The sequence below is a fragment of the Onychostoma macrolepis genome, chromosome 19, assembly GCF_012432095.1.
Source record: "Onychostoma macrolepis isolate SWU-2019 chromosome 19, ASM1243209v1, whole genome shotgun sequence".
Taxonomy (NCBI): Eukaryota; Metazoa; Chordata; class Actinopteri; order Cypriniformes; family Cyprinidae; genus Onychostoma; species Onychostoma macrolepis.
Window position 1 is genome coordinate 6,258,505 of NC_081173.1, and position 18,457 is coordinate 6,276,961.

General features: G+C 35.6%; 1 protein-coding gene across 3 annotated transcripts in view; it reads right to left on the reverse strand.

Moving 5' to 3' along the window:
• The window catches only part of LOC131526243 (solute carrier family 66 member 2), a 42,552-nt gene that overhangs the window by 14,965 nt on the left and 9,130 nt on the right, over nucleotides 1–18,457 (reverse strand). For all 3 annotated transcript variants that reach the window (XM_058754434.1, XM_058754431.1, XM_058754433.1), the window contains one exon: nucleotides 973–1,189. In XM_058754434.1, the coding sequence (XP_058610417.1) occupies nucleotides 973–1,189 (217 nt within the window). The remainder of the gene's footprint in view (nucleotides 1–972; nucleotides 1,190–18,457) is intronic.

The following is an 18,457-nucleotide window of genomic DNA, read 5'->3' on the forward strand; positions in this document are numbered from 1 at the left end:
TTTTTATTGCGAGTGTGCGGATTAGGCCTATATCTTACTCCAAAAATGGAGGTTTTTTTATGTTTCAGCTGTTCGATCGCGCCGGCGCCTCACACACACACACACCACATATTCTAGCAATTCAAACTTACATCGCAATCTGTTCATTATCAAAATAAAACAGTCTACCAAACATATAGAAGGCTACACTTGTAAATTTAAATAGTCTGTAGTATACCGGTCCACTCTGCTGTTATGCCAAGGACATTTTGCTCATGTAAAGAGGATGATCTTTTCCGTCATTTGGCGAATGCATGTAAAGTACAAGCCTAGTTTACATTATAATAGTTTAACATTCAAATACATTGCGAATATGGACACATTTGGATTTGCGCCGAATGAGAGAGGTACGTGAGCAGTAATCTCCAAATACATCTAGCCAAACCCGCACTCGCTCCGTCTCATATGCTCCGTCACGATCTAATGTGCTTGTAAATGCCAGATCTTTAAAAAACAAATAGGCCTACAGGAATGCAAAAATTCAAAATCTGACATTTTTCGGAACAGGATCCAGCAGGATCAAATTAAGCACTGGTCATAATACTCACATAAAAATGTTTCATGTGAGCAGCAGTGTGTTTTGCCGATGGAAGCGGTTCACTGACTGCGCAGCACAGCCACACACGCAGTACTTGCGTTTGGGATCATTTTATTTAACATTTTTAATGTCAGTTGAAAACATTGTCCGACTTTGATCGGCGCTGCAGCCGCCTTGCAATCACATGTGCCATCAAAGTACCGCGAGAGCAAAACGAGACCACTCGCCGAGGTCAGGCGCTGCAGTTGCTCAAAATCGGCTGCGAAAGCCCTGATGACGAGACGTCTTCAAAAAGTAGTCTTCAGGGAAATAAACTTCTAGGTTAAAATATTAACACCATTGAAGAACGTTTGATGAACCCTTCTTTTTAGAGCAAAAACATTAGCAGTACACACCTCATGCCTTCAGTAGATTTGTTCTGGTAGTTGCAGTAGAGCTGTGGGGTTCCCAGCATGGCCTCTGTGAATACGGCCAGAAAACCCAGGCTCTCTACGAACAGAACTGAGTCCAGCAGCAGATACGTCACGTAGGCGGCCAGCACAGTGAACGCCAGCACACACTGCAGGTAATCCACAAAACGACTCCAAGACCAGAAGTAGTTCCAGTCAAAGTCTAGAATTCAGAAAGAGAGAGAGTACATGTTAAAAATACATAATGTCCTACAGCTCATATTGGTTGAAAGGAGTCCATTTTGAGGTCTGAAAGGCAGTATTCTGAAAATAGACTAATTTTTTATTTAAAAAAATATATATATAAATATATAATTTTTTTTAAATTTTTTTAAATTTAGATATTAAATTTTAATCATTGTAACTGCCAGTCTTTATCAAGTTCTTCCTTTCAACAATCCATTTCAAAGAACACTGAAACATTGGACGTATATACAGTATGCATGAATTATGCAAAGGAATGTATTAGTAGGGATGAAGGGTTGAATCAATGTCAGATCACCAAGTTCAGACCACAGACCCTCTAAGACAATGGTTTGCAGCTATGTTCTGACAGGATCACAGCCAGCAGGGAAAAAAAACAATGTTTGTGGAAACTGAACAATTGACAAAACCACACAAGCTAAGACACGTGCCCTACACATCGTAACGGGTTTTGTGCAATGAATTATTGGCTGCCGAGAGCATGAAACAGTCAAAATTGAATTTTGTACAATCTGCATTTTCGGTACCGTGATGGGTGACCACACATCCAGAGTGAAATCTGGGTCCTAAAGTAAAACCAGTTCTAAGACTGTAAGACCCCCTTCAAAGAAGTCCTTTTTCACGATCATCCAGGTCGCAGCACACAAGCCTCTCAGCAGGAATGAGTCTGACTGGATTCTGACCTAAAATAATCCACTTTCGCCTTGTGTCGATGGAGGCTGAACTCAGAGAACTCATAAGCCTGTAAGTCAGCTCTCCACCCATCCGTCGGTGGACGAGAAGAGCATATCTAATCAAAGCACGCTGGGAGCTTCAACAACGGTTACTCTCATAAAGCGGCACTGGAAATGTCGAAGCAACAAAGTACAAGCAGAGGCCAAAACCGAAGCATGAGGACCATGCACAGTGACATCCAGAGTGTCATGAAAATGTCAGGGCATGTGGGACAAAGCTGAAAGAGAAGAGAATGACACAGAGTCCAAAGCACTGCTATGACGGGTCTAGATGGACTGAAGCGGGAAAAACACACATTCAGTGAATATAAGTAGGGCTGGATTAGGAAAACACAATTCCAGCAATTCATTGCTCGGTGCGTCTCTCTCTCTCTTCGGATGCCAGCTGTGCTCACAAAACCCGATCAAGAGGGGGCGGCACGGCTTAGATACAAGTGTGTTTGGGTAATCTGTTTGTTTGGGTAGAGCGTTTTACATAAAAAAAAAACTCTGCCTCAGTATCTGCAATCTTTGTTTGCTCCATTACTTGCAGTGTTTGCTAAAGTCCTTTTTGAACAAAGTTTAAACAAATCGCTAACTGTAGTAGCGATGTATATAGCACCACCCACACAGAGAACGCTGCCAAAACAAGCTGCTTCCTATTGATCAACATGACAAATTTGTGCCAAAATTCAATAAACTAGAAGTCAATTGGAAAATTCTTTGCCACCAGAAGTCCATTGAGGAGACTGTATTTCGCCCGCAGAATTTCGTCACGCAAAAGTAAACGTGAATGCATCATAAACACTGTAAAACCTGATAATACGAAATATTAGTCAGAAAAATGAAATTGTTTGAAATTTAATAGTTTAATCAAGCCTTAAGACAATCTTAAAATAAAAGTAAGGACAAAAGTTTGTCTTCATATTTGATACGTCAAGCTTTTATGGCTCATAATAGGAGAAAAAGCAACTAAATTTTATTCAGAGCCCCAAACTTAGCAAAAATATGTAATTTTGTGCAGTTACTGATATTTATATGGCCAAAATGTAAGAGAAAATCCATGCATATGAAAATAAATGAGATCTTCATAACATAAAATGGATATCAGTTGTCACTCATCTCCCAATAATATGTCTTAGTAAAATGATATTTAAAGACTTTATTTTAATAATTTAATTCAAAAAGTAAATGTTTTATTTTGTTTTAAATAAATAAAAACAACATTTTAATAACATTTTATTAAGTAAAAATGCAATTAAATAAATGTAATTACAACAATGCAATACAACATGATTTATCATGATTTTTATCAAATTAATGTCTGGATAATCAAGTAAACCTAAGTAGCTTCAGTCCAGTAAGTGTCATCTTGAAGCCAAAGTTAAAGTTCAGTGTTAATAAATAGTTATTTTAATCACTATAATAAAGACATAGTATGCATATGTGGACAAGGACTAAAGTGCTACCATTATGTTTATGTTTAATTTATAAAAAGGTTTCACAGAAAAAGACACATGGACCATGACCTGAATGGGGACGTTTTACAATTATACCAAAAGGGATCTTCTTTTACTTGCTAAAAAAGCTACAAGCTATCAATCAGATGACAGAAAGCAGATTGTGCACAGGTTTTTAAGCAAAGTTTTGAATATGTTGACCGTTTAGAGGCCTTATGGGGTTAAACGCCTCAGAAACTGGATAGCAATGCTCTGGCGACCAACCAAAACAACAACAACAAACGAAATCTAGATTTCTAATGAAATCAGCCGCTTGAAGCAAAAGGGCAACATGGCAATAGTGAACAATATGAAATGACACACCTGTAGGAAGCATTTAGAGAAGGCATGAATGACTAATTGTGCTTCATTCGCATCAAGTATGAGGTCAGCTGTATTACACTAACGCACTCTCATCACAGCCCACACAGAGAACAGCGTGACTGTCGAGCACAGACAGCGCAGATCTTCACATGAGTAACTCTACCACTCTCTGTCATGACCACTTATCTTAGCCGCTCCTCACAGGCAATTCTGGAAAATCAACTCGGCATTAATTCCCATAATGCAAGACTGGAAAACATTTTTAATATTTGATGCACAGACAATGATAAATGGATAATGAGAGAGAAAGTGAGGTCAATGCTTTCCCCGTTTAAATGTGCATTGTGGGAAACAGAAGAAAGCAAATCTGATCTGCGTAAAAAGTGAAAGAAATGACACATTCAATATCGCAAAGGATTTATAAAGCATCTCAGGATTATGAATTTATTCGGTCCAAGTTTGAGAAAGTTTCTGCTGGCTTGAGAGAGAAATGTTGGAAAGGTTTAACCATATGAAGAGACGTTTTTGTTTTATGATTATTCTCATGAAAATTAATCTCACGTCCATGTCTAAAAAAAAAAAATTACGTAGATTTTTGCATTGACAATTACAGTTCTCATAATGAATCTAGATCAATATTAAAAAAAAAAAAAAAAAAAGGAATAATTTTTTTTCCATTATTCTCAGTGATGACTATCATCATTATTAATTAGCATACCACAATTATTTTCTATTAAATTTAGGGTAACAGTTTATTTTAAGGTGTTCTTGTTACACGTACTTACTATTACAACAACAATAAATTATGCTTAATTACATGCAGGAAACCTTAAGACGAACCCTAATCCTAACCCTAACCATATAGTAAGTACATGTAGTTTATTAATATTACTCAATACTTAAATATATAATTACACTGTAACAAGGACACCTTAAAATAAAGTGTAACCCAATTTAGCATAAAAGGATATACAGTGGGGCAAAAAAGTATTTAGTCAGCCACCAATTGTGCAAGTTCTCCCACTTAAAAAGATGAGAGAGGCCTGTAATTTTCATCATAGGTATACCTCAACTATGAGAGACAAAATGAGAAAAAAAAATCCAGAAAATCACATTGTAGGATTTTTAAAGAATTAATTGGTAAATTCCTCGGTAAAATCAGTATTTGGTCACCTACAAACAAGCAAGATTTCTGGCTCTCACAGACCTGTAACTTCTTCTTTAAGAGGCTCCTCTGTCCTCCACTCGTTACCTGTATTAATGGAATCTGTTTGAACTCGTTATCAGTATAAAAGACACCTGTCCACAACCTCAAACAGTCCAACTCCAAACTCCACCATGGCCAAGACCAAAGAGCTGTCAAAGGACACCAGAAACAAAATTGTAGACCTGCACCAGGCTGGGAAGACTGAATCTGCAATAGGTAAGCAGCTTGGTGTGAAGAAATCAACTGTGGGAGCAATTATTAGAAAATGGAAGACATACAAGACCACTGATAATCTCCCTCGAGCTGGGGCTCCACGCAAGATCTCACCCCGTGGGGTCAAAATGATCACAAGAACTGTGAGCAAAAATCCCAGAACCACACGGGGGGACCTAGTGAATGACCTGCAGAGAGCTGGGACCAAAGTAACAAAGGCTACCATCAGTAACACACTGTGCCGCCAGGGACTCAAATCCTGCAGTGCCAGACGTGTCCCCCTGCTTAAGCCAGTACATGTCCGGCCCGTCTGAAGTTTGCTAGAGAGCATTTGGATGATCCAGAAGAGGATTGCAAGTTGAGTTTTTACTTTTTGGTAAAAACTCAACTTGTCGTGTTTGGAGAAGAAAGAATGCTGAGTTGCATCCAAAGAACACCATACCTACTGTGAAGCATGGGGGTGGAAACATCATGCTTTGGGGCTGTTTTTCTGCAAAGGGACCAGGACGACTGATCCGTGTAAACGAAAGAATGAATGGGGCCATGTATCGTGAGATTTTGAGTGAAAACCTCCTTCCATCAGCAAGGGCACTGAAGATGAAACGTGGCTGGGTCTTTCAGCATGACAATGATCCCAAACACACCGCCTGGCAACGAAGGAGTTGCTTCAGAAGAAGCATTTCAAGGTCCTGGAGTGGCCTAGCCAGTCTCCAGATCTCAACCCCATCGAAAATCTTTGGAGGGAGTTGAAAGTTCGTGTTGCCCAGCGACAGCCCCAAAACATTACTGCTCTAGAGGAGATCTGCATGGAGGAATGGGCCAAAATACCAGCAACAGTGTGTGAAGACTTACAGAAAACATTTGACCTCTGTCATTGCCAACAAAGGGTATATAACAAAGTATTGAGATGAAATTTTGTTATTGACCAAATACTTATTTTCCACCATAATTTGCAAATAAATTCTTTAAAAATCCTACAATTTGATTTTCTGGATTTTTTTTTCTCATTTTGTCTCTCATAGTTGAGGTATACCTATGATGAAAATCACAGGCCTCTCTCATCTTTTTAAGTGGGAGAACTTGCACAATTGGTGGCTGACTAAATACTTTTTTGCCCCACTGTACAACAAATACTGAAATATTTTTTCGGTAACACTTTACAATAAAGTTCCCATTTGTTAACATTAATTAACTATATTAGTTAACATAAACTAACAATGAAAATTACTTCTAAAGCATTTATTAAATCGTAGTGAATGTTGATTCCAACACTTACTAATACATTATTAAAATCAAAAGTTGAATATATTAAAGAGGTCATGACATGAGAAATCAAATTTGCCTTGATCTTTTGGCATATAAGAGCTCTTTGTACCATTAAAACATCCTGCAAGTTTCATAGCTTAAAACGTCCTCCTCATTATAAACAAAGCATTTATTTAAATCAAGCTCCAAAAACGGATCGTTTAGATCCGAGGGGCAAGGTGACGTCACCTGGGCTCAGTCATTTGCATAAACACCGCCTCCAGAGCAAGGCATCGACGAATAGTCTTCTTCTCACCATAGGCCCCGCCCACTGGCTGCTGACACTTGATCACTTGACACCAGTGTCGCGTTGCGTCAAAAGCAAATAGAAATTACAATCTCTGCTGCTATCTTGTCTACACTGGATACAGTTTACAGATGCGCATTCACTCTCTGACTCAGTCCACGCGCTCGAGTCTGTCGTCAGGACAAATGGAGTGAAAGAACATTTGCTTTGTTTAGTTTAAACAGCTCGTTAAAGTCTTTGTACAGATATCAGAAGGATCCCAGCGTAAGGAACATTGGGCTGCGAAGATAAATAGATGCAGAATCAATAAAGGAACATGTGGAAAGTTTATTTTTAATGTTATAAGTAAACTTCAAGGTACATATTAAAATAAAAATGTTAATGTTTATTTAATGTTATTTAATGGATCTGAGCTAACAAACTAAAGCCCCGTTCACACCAAAAACCATAACTATAAAAAAATAACGATATTAGCGTCCACACCAGCAAACGATATCGTCTGTTTATTCCAAGCGCACGCTCGTCTGCCGCTTTAAATTCTCGAGATTGTGATAGTAGGATTGATTCTGATTGGGTGTCAATGTTTCTATCGTTATCAGCTGGAAAAATTGCTCTGAAAGTGATTCCAACGATATTGTTTCTCTGTGCCTTTATCGTTACAGTTGTGGTGTGGACTCTGCTATTCTTTAATATTGAGAAAGATTTTTAGAACTATATTTTTATCGTTATTCTCCGCTGGTGTAAACAGGCCTTAACAATGAACAGTTCTATTTGTAACTAACATTAACTAAGATTAATAAATACTGTAACAAATGTATTGCTCAATGTTAGCTGAATGTGACCTTACTGTAAGAGTTCCCATTTTACATATTCTATTACTCGGTTTTTGTGCTTAATTGTCATGAAAATTGTGTCCAAAAACTCCCAATGGTACTAAAAAAATTGAATTCGTTCTTGATGGGTTTCATGAGATTCACCTGTAACAGTCTGAGATGAAACTGCGATTAAAGCAGCTGTTATCTGAGCGGTAAAATGTTATCGCACTGGAGAAATCAGTTTGACAACATGAGAGCCATTGATTTGAGGCTGGCAGAGCGTTATCTAACGCACCGTCGGAGGAGAACCAGGGCCAGTTTATGACATTTCAAACGGATTTATTGAAGTATTGATAATTAACGACAGTGGCATTTCAGATGACATTTTACAATCAGATCAATTACTGTGCTTTTGTCTGCGGTGTGACAGAGAGGACAGGTGCGGGGGGAGTCTGTGAGAGACAACATTTTCTAGTTTGATAGAAAGATTATGAAAGAGCAGAAGACATTTTCCATCAGAAAACAGATCTCAAGAGCGTGACTTCTGTGATATTTTAATTGGAAGACTGATCAGGACTTTAGTCAGTGTTTCAAATATAGTAGATGACTCAAGTTAGTAACTATAGTGTCAACATAACTGTCCATCCAATGCATCTTTGACTTTAAAATACCTCCTTCTGTATCAGCACTTCCTCCTTCACCAGTTTAATATACAGAGAACTATGAGGAATTCACCAGTAGACTGAAGAGAAAAATACTGCTTTGTATGAACAGCTATGTAGTCAACTCCTGTCTTAAGTAATGGCACAAGTTTAAGGCCAAAGCTGTTTGTTGAACAGTGGAAAACAGGGTTGGGTGGAAAGGTGCAATAGGGGTTTTGGGAAGGCTAGTAAAGTAAAGTAAAAAAATAGTAAATAAATAATAATAAAAATGTATTTATTTAATTTAAAAATAATTCAATTTAATTTAATTTTAATAAAATATTATTAATGTTATTTTATGTAAAATTACATTTAATTAAATCTTGAATTAATTTAATAACTAATAATTATGAATGAAATTAAACTAAAGAAAATTAAATCAAATTATTAAATTTTAAATATAATAATGTAATTTAATAATTGAATTAAATTTGAAAACATAATTATAAATGCAATTAAATTTTTACTTTTTAAATTAAATAATTTCATTCAATTTAAAACGAATAATTATAAATTAAATTACATTTTAAATTCAATTAATATTTTTAAGTAATTACATTTAATAATTAAATTAAATTTAAAATGAATAATTATAAATTAAACAAACTATATCAACTAAATTAAATGATTAAATGTTAAATTTAATTATTTAATTTATAATTTAATTACATTTTTCTTTAAATAAAAATTAAAAAGTTAAAATAAATTAAATTAGCTACTTTTAGTTTGCATTATTTTTTCTGCAAAGTATAGGTGACATTTAAAAAAAAGAAAGCGGTTTCTATGTCTTCAAGTCATTACTTTTTGATGACAACACATTTGTCTTTGGAATAACGTGCACTGATAAACTGTGCACAATAAATCAGAACAGTTTATTTAGAAAACTAATGGGGTCAGTTTGGACTTCATATAGACTAAGTTCTCTCATTTCTGTTATGCATGATGTAAAAACTTCACACTTCCTCAGTTGCTACAGTCTTTGCAATGCTTTGCATCAACATCATTATTTATTGATGTCCTACATGTCTTCTCACTAAGGAGCATTCACACCCTGGAGGGAAACCTGCAGAAAGAAACCACACACAGTCTCATGCTGACCATTTCACACTGTCCTTTCACAGGAAGCTGCTCGTCTTTTCAAAGAGAAGCCTTTGGCAGGATATTTATAGACTTCCTTCAAAATGTGCCAAGTGCTCTGTGTCTGTATCACGTCTGTCATGCTACACCTTCTCCAGTCCCATGCCTTAATATAAAGAGAACATCACTGTCTCTCAGCCATCGCTGACTATACAACACTTGTGTATGTAAGGAATTATGGGCCTGTAAATAGCTTTCCATATGGCAGGCATCACTGAAGGGAAGGGGATCGTCTGGAACTCACTGATAACAGCAGCAACCCAGAAGAAACCAGCAACACCTACAGCGGGGCTGAGACGCAACGGGACGCCATAATACTGGAGACAGCAACACACGGCAGACGCTCCGAGACGCCGGCGCTTGACTCATACAACCACTGGGACATGACGTACTTTCAAGAGGAACACGGTGAGATATTCAACAAGAAACTGGAATGCTGATGTTGAATGGAAACTTGATTTTATCCGTTGGGAAATGACTGGATCAAAGTGGTGTGATTTAAACTCTATTCTGATTTCATGTTGAGGCCACAAGCTCTGTTAAACAATTCAGGCTGAGTAATATAAATGTATTTGACTGCAAATTGGCATGATGTAAAAAAAAATTTTTTTTCAATTTTATTTTATTATTATTGTTTCATAAATAACTTTCATACATTTTGGGAGTTGAACTGCATGACATTTTACCACCAAACAACATTGTTTTTATTCTTGTGTATATTTTAATGAATATCTTAATTACCATGTGTATGAAATGTGCAATATAAATAAGTTTGCCTTGTCATTTTACCACCTAACAACCTGAGAATTTATGACTTGAACTAACTTTAACTGAACTAATATCAGAATATTATTCATTTATTTATTTGCTTTTTTACAAATATTACACTTTTATAAATATTGTTACGTTTTTGAGAAGTCGAACCACATGACGTTTTACAAATGAAATACATGACATTTTATAATTTGAACAAATTTTGCCTGAACCAATTTCAGGTTTTTTATTATTATTATTATTATTATTACAAATATGATGATTTTTTGTATTTTATAAACATCATTACGTTACGGAGTCAAACCACATGATATTTTATAAGCAGACATCACATTTTATACTGTGAACTTTGCCTGAAGTAAAATCAGCAATATCAGCAGTGATATCAGTCAACACATCATGTATTACTATTTCATAAATATCAAGTTTTTGGGGAGTCAAGGGGAAACATTTTACAAACAAACAAATTTATTATTTTTTTTCAAATATCTTGAATTTCTTATTTCATAAATATCTTTAGGTTTTTGAGAAGTCGATCCACGTGACATTTTACTCTGTCAACTAACTTTACCTGAACAAATATCAATATTTTATTACTTTCATATAAATATTGTTATGTTTTAGAGGACTCAAACCACATGACATTTTAGTCTGTGAACTAATTTCACAATTTCTTTTAACAAACATAATGTATTATAATGTATATTTGAGGAGTCAAACCACCTGACATTTTACAACTGAACAAAATGACATTTTATAATTTGAACTAATTTAGCCTGAACTAATTTCAGAAATGTATCATTAATATATCACTAATATATCATTAATTTCTTATTTTATAAATATGATTACGTTTTTGAGGAGTTGTACCACATGACATTTTACAACACAACAACATCACTTTTTAACAATATGAACTAAACTAATGCCTGAACATCATTGTTTTTTAATATCCTTTTTTTTAAAACAATATCATGCATTCATCAAGTATTATAATCATGTCTCATTATTTCATAAATGCTACATTTGGGGGGAGTTGAAATACATGACATTTTAGTAACTTTACCTGAACCAATATCAGCATTTCATTTTTACAAATGTCACAAATTACTATTTCACACTGACATTTTACAGCATGAACTAACATTGCCTTGTCATAGAAAGGTCAAATTATCTGATATTTTAAGAGATTTATTGACTTTGACACACAGTCATGACGCTCCGCTTCTTCTTTCTTCTTCATAGAATGGTTGTGTTCAAGTCAATGGATGCATGAATTGCATTTTAATGCATTAAAAAAAAAAAAGATCAAGAAAAAACAAAAATGAGTGTGTGTGCTTTTTTTTTTTTTTGCCTGTCGTAGGTGTAATACTGTAAATAACAAGAATCTCTGAATGCAGTGGAAGAAAAGCCATGCACACACACACACAAACACAGATGCAGTACACACACACACATATACAGTACTGTATATGTTTGTGTGTGTGTGTGTGTGTGTGTGTGTGTGTGTGTGCGTGTGTGTGTGCGCAGGGGCCTCAGGTAAAGAGCCGTGTGCTGGAGGCTGTGCGTGTGGAAAGGGCCAGATCAAAGCGGCAGTTGTGCGTGTGCCACACTGTGGTGTGTATTGAGCGTCGTGGCACTGCTTTACCCTGCTGTGCATGTGCGTATCGCTGCTGCCAGCGGGGCAGTGTGTGGGAACAGACTGCCACGGCTTTTAAACAGCAACCCCACCAAGCTCGTCCTCTTTTTCAGCTCACACCCACAGTCCTAACTGCAAAACACAGATACTACAACACAAAGAGAGGAGAGCACTGGAAATCTACTGTGACATTCCTGCCACTGATTTTAGTCTATTCTTGGGCAAACTGGCCAAATATACAAAGCTTAACTGTAACGAAACACCAATACTTTAGACACTTTTTACAAGCAAAATTCAGCTAAATGTCTGGGTGTTGTGGGTGCTGGATGGGACGTTACTATGCAGATGTTAGGATGCTGCAGTTTGGTTGCTGTGGTGTTTTGAGTGTTTTTTCCATGCTGCTATCAGTGGTTGCTTATATACAGCTCAGGTTGCCCCTTCAAATGCAAGTCTGTGAGATTTTTTGCTTATTTTCTGCACAGATATTTTGAGAAAGTTATTGAATATATGGTAATGACACACTTATTCCCAAGAAGTCATGCAATTTGATATATTATTCATTTGGACAGCACAAACGGTGTGAATTTTAATACTTGTTCAAATGTCTAACTCTAGGTTTGGGCTTTTTTTTTTTTTATGAATACTTTTATTTAGCAAGTATGCATTAAATGAATCAAAAGTGACAGTAAAGCCATTTATAATATTATAAAAGATTTTTATTTCAAGTAAGTTTTTGCACTGAAAAAGAAACATAGGATTTATTTTTTTTTCAATTTCACTCCGATATCGCTAGTAAATTTCACAAATAATTACAAAGAAATGGCAAACACGTGCTCATTAAACATGAAATTTTGAAGTCAAAAGATTGAAATAACATTTTCTTGTAAAACATCAAGGTAACACTTTAGAACCAATTCTCACTATTAACTAGTTGCTTATTTACATGCATATTAATAGCATATTGGCTGTTTATTAGTACTTACAAAGCACATATTAATGCCTTATTCTGCATGACCATATTTTAGATCCCTTAACTTTACCCAATACCTAAACTTAACAACTTCCTTACTATTAATAAGCAGCAAATTAGGAGTTTATTGAAGCAAAAGTCATTAGGTAATAGTTTTTACTCAATGTTTTTTTGTTTTTTTACAATGTAGAATGATTTCTGAAGGATCATGTGACCCTGAAGACTGGAGTAATGATGCTGAAAATTCAGCTTTGATCACAGGAATAAATTACATTTTACAATATATTGAAACAGAAAACAGTTATTTTAAATTATAATAATTCTTCACAATATTACAGTTTTTTTACAGTATTTTTAATCAAATAAATGCAGCCTGGTGAGAATAAGAGACCCAAACTTTTACACAGTACTGTACATTGTTCACCAATCACTCTTACAGGAATGACGGCACAGGAATATTCATCTTCATAAACCATACGCACACACACACACAAACTATTTCCAAACGGAACAAATAAACTCTTTTCCTCTAAAAGCTCTAGTTTCTTCAGGGTCTGTCCCTCTTTTTGTTCTGTTCTCTCTCAGGCCCACTTTGTGGAGTTTCACTCTGTCCGTTTATAAATAGACGGCGTTCAGGCCAGGGGCCGGGAATGATTGACGTGAAACAGAGTGGCACTATTAGTTGTCTGTTCCTTCTTTCAGCAGAGCTTCAGCCCACATGCCAAGAGATATCCGTCAGTCCCTTACTCTAATTACAGCTAAGTGAAATAGAAAGACGTGTCAGAGAGGCCTTTGGATGCTTAAATGAGTGACAGTTGGGTTCTGAAGGGCCTGAAGCTGGTCTTCATCCAGATCCACACAATCTGTTCAGCCGCAGCTCTGTCCAGTACGGACTGCCGCTCAATCTGCAGAGCTGTGGACTGACTGTAGTGAACGGCTAAGATGCTAACGCGGGACTGAATTCACATGCCAAATCAGGAGACAAGCACTTTGTCTTGATGCGACAGCGTTTGCAGATCGATACAGCAATTCTCTCATGCTTTGCGCTGTGAAGATGTCTTAATAATTTGTCAGCATTAACAATACCTCTAACAGTTTTCTCGATTTATTTGATGAGTGTACAATATTAGTTCAAATATGTTAAGAAGTCTTATTTACCATATGTTAGGCAGAAAATATTATGATCTGCATTTATGACTTCATTCTTTGAGTTGTGAATATTTTTTTTATCAGATTTTGTCAGCAATATTATTACCCACAACACAACAGTTAATAACCAGTTAAATTAGGCATTGTTAATGTACGACATTTTATATTAATATTTCATTATATTAACATGGTAACACTTTATTTTACAGTGCCCTTGTTACATGTACTTACTATCATAATATTAGATTATATGGTAACACTTTAGTACAAGAACCAATTCTCACTATTAACTAGTTGCTTATTAGCATGCCTATTAATAACAAATTGGCTGTTTATAAAGCACATATTCTGCATGACCATATAATCCTACCAATATCTAAACTTAACAACTACCGCACTAACTATTAATAAGCAGCAAATTAGGAGTTTATTGAGGCAAAAGTAATAGTTTTAATGTTTTGCTAATGGCAAGAATTGAACATTAATATAAAGTGTGACCAAGTCTAAATTCTAGATTAAGCACACAATATTAATTATTACTTAATGTTATTATAATTTAACATTAATCAGTACTTGTTTGTCTAATCACATTGTAACGAGGTTAACTTGAAGTGTAACCTTAACACATTTTAATTATATACAGCGGGTAAAATAAGTATTAAAATAACTAGTCGTATGCATTGCTCAGGTGTGATTTTGGCTCATTCTTCCACACAAACAGTCTTCAAATCTTAAAGGTTCTGTGGGTCTCTTCTATGAACTCTAAACTTTAGTTCTTTCCATAGATTTTCTATTGGATTCAAGTCAGGTGATTGGCTGGCCTTTCTAGCAGCTTTACTTTCTTTCTCTGAAACCAGTTGACAGTTTCCCTGGCTGTGTTTGGGATCATTGTCTTGCTGAAATGTCCACCCTCATTTCATCTTCATCATCCTGGTAGATGGCAGCAGATTTTTATCAAGAATGTCTCGGTACATTTTTCCATTCATCCTTCCAATTATATGTATTCTGCCAGTGCTGCACCATGATGTTTTGGGGTGATGTGCAGCGCCATTTGACCTCCAAACATGGTGTGTATTATGGCATCCAAAGAGTAAAATTTTTGTCTCATTCTGCCAGTATTTCACAGGCTTGTCTAAAAGTTGTGTAGCAAACTTTAAACGAGCTTCAACGTGCTTTTTTTTAGTAATAGAGGCTTGCGTGGTGAGCGTGTATACAGGCCACGGCGGTTGAGTGCATTACTTCTTGTTTTCTTTGAAACAATTATACATGCTAATTTCAGGTTTTTCTGAAGCTCTTCACAAGTGGTCCTTGGCCCTCGGACAAACCTTCTGATAAATCTTTTCATTCCTCTGTCAGAAATCTTGTGAGGAGCACCTGGTCATGGCCTGTTTATAGTGAAATTATGTTTATTTCCACTTCCAGATTATGGTCCCAACAGTCTTCACTGGAACATTCAGAATAATAGAAATCCTTCTGCAACCAATGCCGTCAGTATGTTTTGCAACAATAACTTTGTGAAGGTCTTGAGAAAGCTCTTTGATTTTACCCACCATAAAATGTTTCTTGTGTGACATGTTGATAATGAGACACCTTTTTATAGGCCATCAGTTGGGACTGAAGCAGCTAATATTAATTTCCACTGACAAGGGGCAGGATTGCTTTCTAATTACTGATAGATTTCAGCTGGTGTCTTGGCTTTCCATGCCTTTTACACCTCCATTTCTTCATGTGATCAATACTTTTCCCGTCATTCCATTTTATTACACAGAACTTCATTTCTGAACTTATATGTTTAGCTTTCTTTGTATGTATGGATTACTTGGGTTGTTATCGACATGTGGTGAAAATTTCATGTCAACAGCACCTTTAGAAATATAATTACTGAGAAAAATGGTGATGTGTTCAATACTTATTTTACCCGCTGTATTAGTAAAAAATATAAATACTTATGCAAAATAAGGGATTCAATTAATAAAATAGATTTTAATACAGTCTAGTTCTAAATTAAATTGCATAAAATGTTATATCAACATAAATGAAAATTTATCAAATTAATTAATTAAATTATTATTATTCTTGCTAACAAATGAGCCAGCAATATTTACACTAACCGTATAAAAAATAAAGCAGAATGTACTGTATTAATTTGTACAAATTTTCTGTGTCGATTTTTTTACAGGTGTTTTTCCTGCATTTTGAATTTTGCATTTCATTGTGTTTTAGAGTTAACGGAAATGACTTGACTCTTGACATAAAATTAGCAGTACATCTTCTGTACATTTAGCAGTGTGTGTGTGTGTGTGTGTGAGATATATATATATAAATAATGTTATGCAATTATGACTTGCAGTAATTGTGAACTCTAGTTTAAAGAAAATTCATTTTATGTTACACTGTAAAAATTTTTACAAAAATTTTAAAAAAGTTGAGCCAACTTATAATTTTAAGGCAACCAGCTTCAGCAGATTTTTGAGTTTGCTCAACTTATTTTTGTGGGAGATTCTCACATTTTTGTTGTATAAACTTAAAACGACAAGTTGAGAAAACTCAAAAATCTGCTGAAGCTGGTTGCCTTAAAATTTTAAGTTGGCTCAACTTTTTTTTACAGTGTATTAAAAGGAAAGCAGTTTGTACTTAAGTGTCTATTGCATAAACGTCATTAAATCACAGTTTTTCTTATTATGTCTGTTGTTAGTTTTTACCATTTTGCTGCATAACCCGATAAACAGAACTGGATAATAAACGTTTATGTTGCTTTCAGCAGAGACTACAGTGGATTGTTGGACAAAATGGACAGTCAGCAGATTTTGGTCCATGCACAGTCAGGCAGAGCGAGCAGTTTTTGGGACGTTTAGGGAAACACATATTTCTTTGAAACATCCAGTCCTCTGATAGCAGTGACTGAATGCTAATTGAGGCGGTTGCGGTGTCCTGTAGGGATAATGCAGCGGAGCGAGACTATGTGTGGGAGTGCCGCCCATTTACATCCATTACTGCACAACCACCAGGACCCCAGCAGTCTGCCCTACATCAAACACATTTAGAAATCTCAGCCAGAGATGAATTACAGGCAATCAGCCGCGAACAACTGCCACCTGCTTCAAGCCTGAACGACGGACGACACCAGGACGACAAATACAGACAGATAAATTGAGATCTGAATGAACTGGATAAAAACTCTGACTTATCGAGTGCTCGGATAGCATTTCAGTTCTGCCACCAACCAGCAAACTGCCCATTCCTGCTTGACCTTTGACCTCTGGATGGATCGGAGCACACCTCCATTATTCAGTTCCACTGGATCAATGAGCTTGCGAGCAAAGCAGCAATTAGCAAACACCTCTCAGCCTGAGTGCTGGACACACTTCTAATGAGGTGTGTGAGGGGCCGAGGGGCATGCGTGATCAATACAGCCAGCCATGTGACACAGAGAGCGAGAGAGAGAGAGAGAGAAAACAACAAATCTGCTTTTCCATCAACTGCTACTTACAGCTAGATGAAAAAAAGTCCTACAGCATCAGTCCTCTTGCTGATTTAAACTCACCTGGCATAAATTATATTGCAACAAAATCTAGGTAAACTACCATGCAGTGCTGTTATTGCTATCTTAAACTATTAAAATTCGTTTTTTGTAAACTGAATAAAAATAAAATAAGAAAATAATTAGACAAACACTTAAACTTGAATAGAAATGTTGCCTTGGCAAACTAACTGAAATAGAATTAGAACTAAAATTACTAAAACATTCTCTCGCTCTATCTATATGTATAAATCACAACACATTACTGAAACTAGAGTTAAAATGAAAACTGAAAATATAAAATTAAATGATTATTCAAAATATTAATAAAAACTATAATAGCATATAAATAATACTGAAAAAAAAACACTGGTAGTGTACAGTTATGTACAAAACACATGCTTGCTTTGTGAACTGCACTGTAACACACCAAGTAGTACATACATAATACATACTGCATTCAGAAAATATTCTGACTACTACCATTTATTGTTACATATTATGTTGAAGTCTTATGCTAAATGCTTACAATAATTCTTATAAATTCTTATAATTTAAATTATTTAAAAATGTTTTACATTAAATTATTAATGTAACTTTTTTGTTAAAACAGAATATATTTCATTTTCTTTCTTTTTAATAAAATATGTAACATTATTACAAATCTGATTTTTGATTCGCCATTATGTGGTATAGAGTTTAGACTGATGTGAAAAAGGATCTATAAAGCATTTTAGCATAAAGGCTGCAACACAGAATGTGAATAAAAAGCACATTTGGCCTGAATACAATGTATATTTCAGGGCAAACTGTGTACAGTCTAATTCACTAATTTATCTGCAGTACACTTATTACAGGGAAAATCCTCCTGGAGTAACCTGAGGTTCAGTATCTTGAGCAAATGGTGAGATAAGGGGTCGCCCGTGCAGGATTCAAACCTACAACATTTTGGCTACTAGCCCAGATCTTTAACCACCACACCACCAAGTCTTAAGTGACTAAACTAGTCTTAAA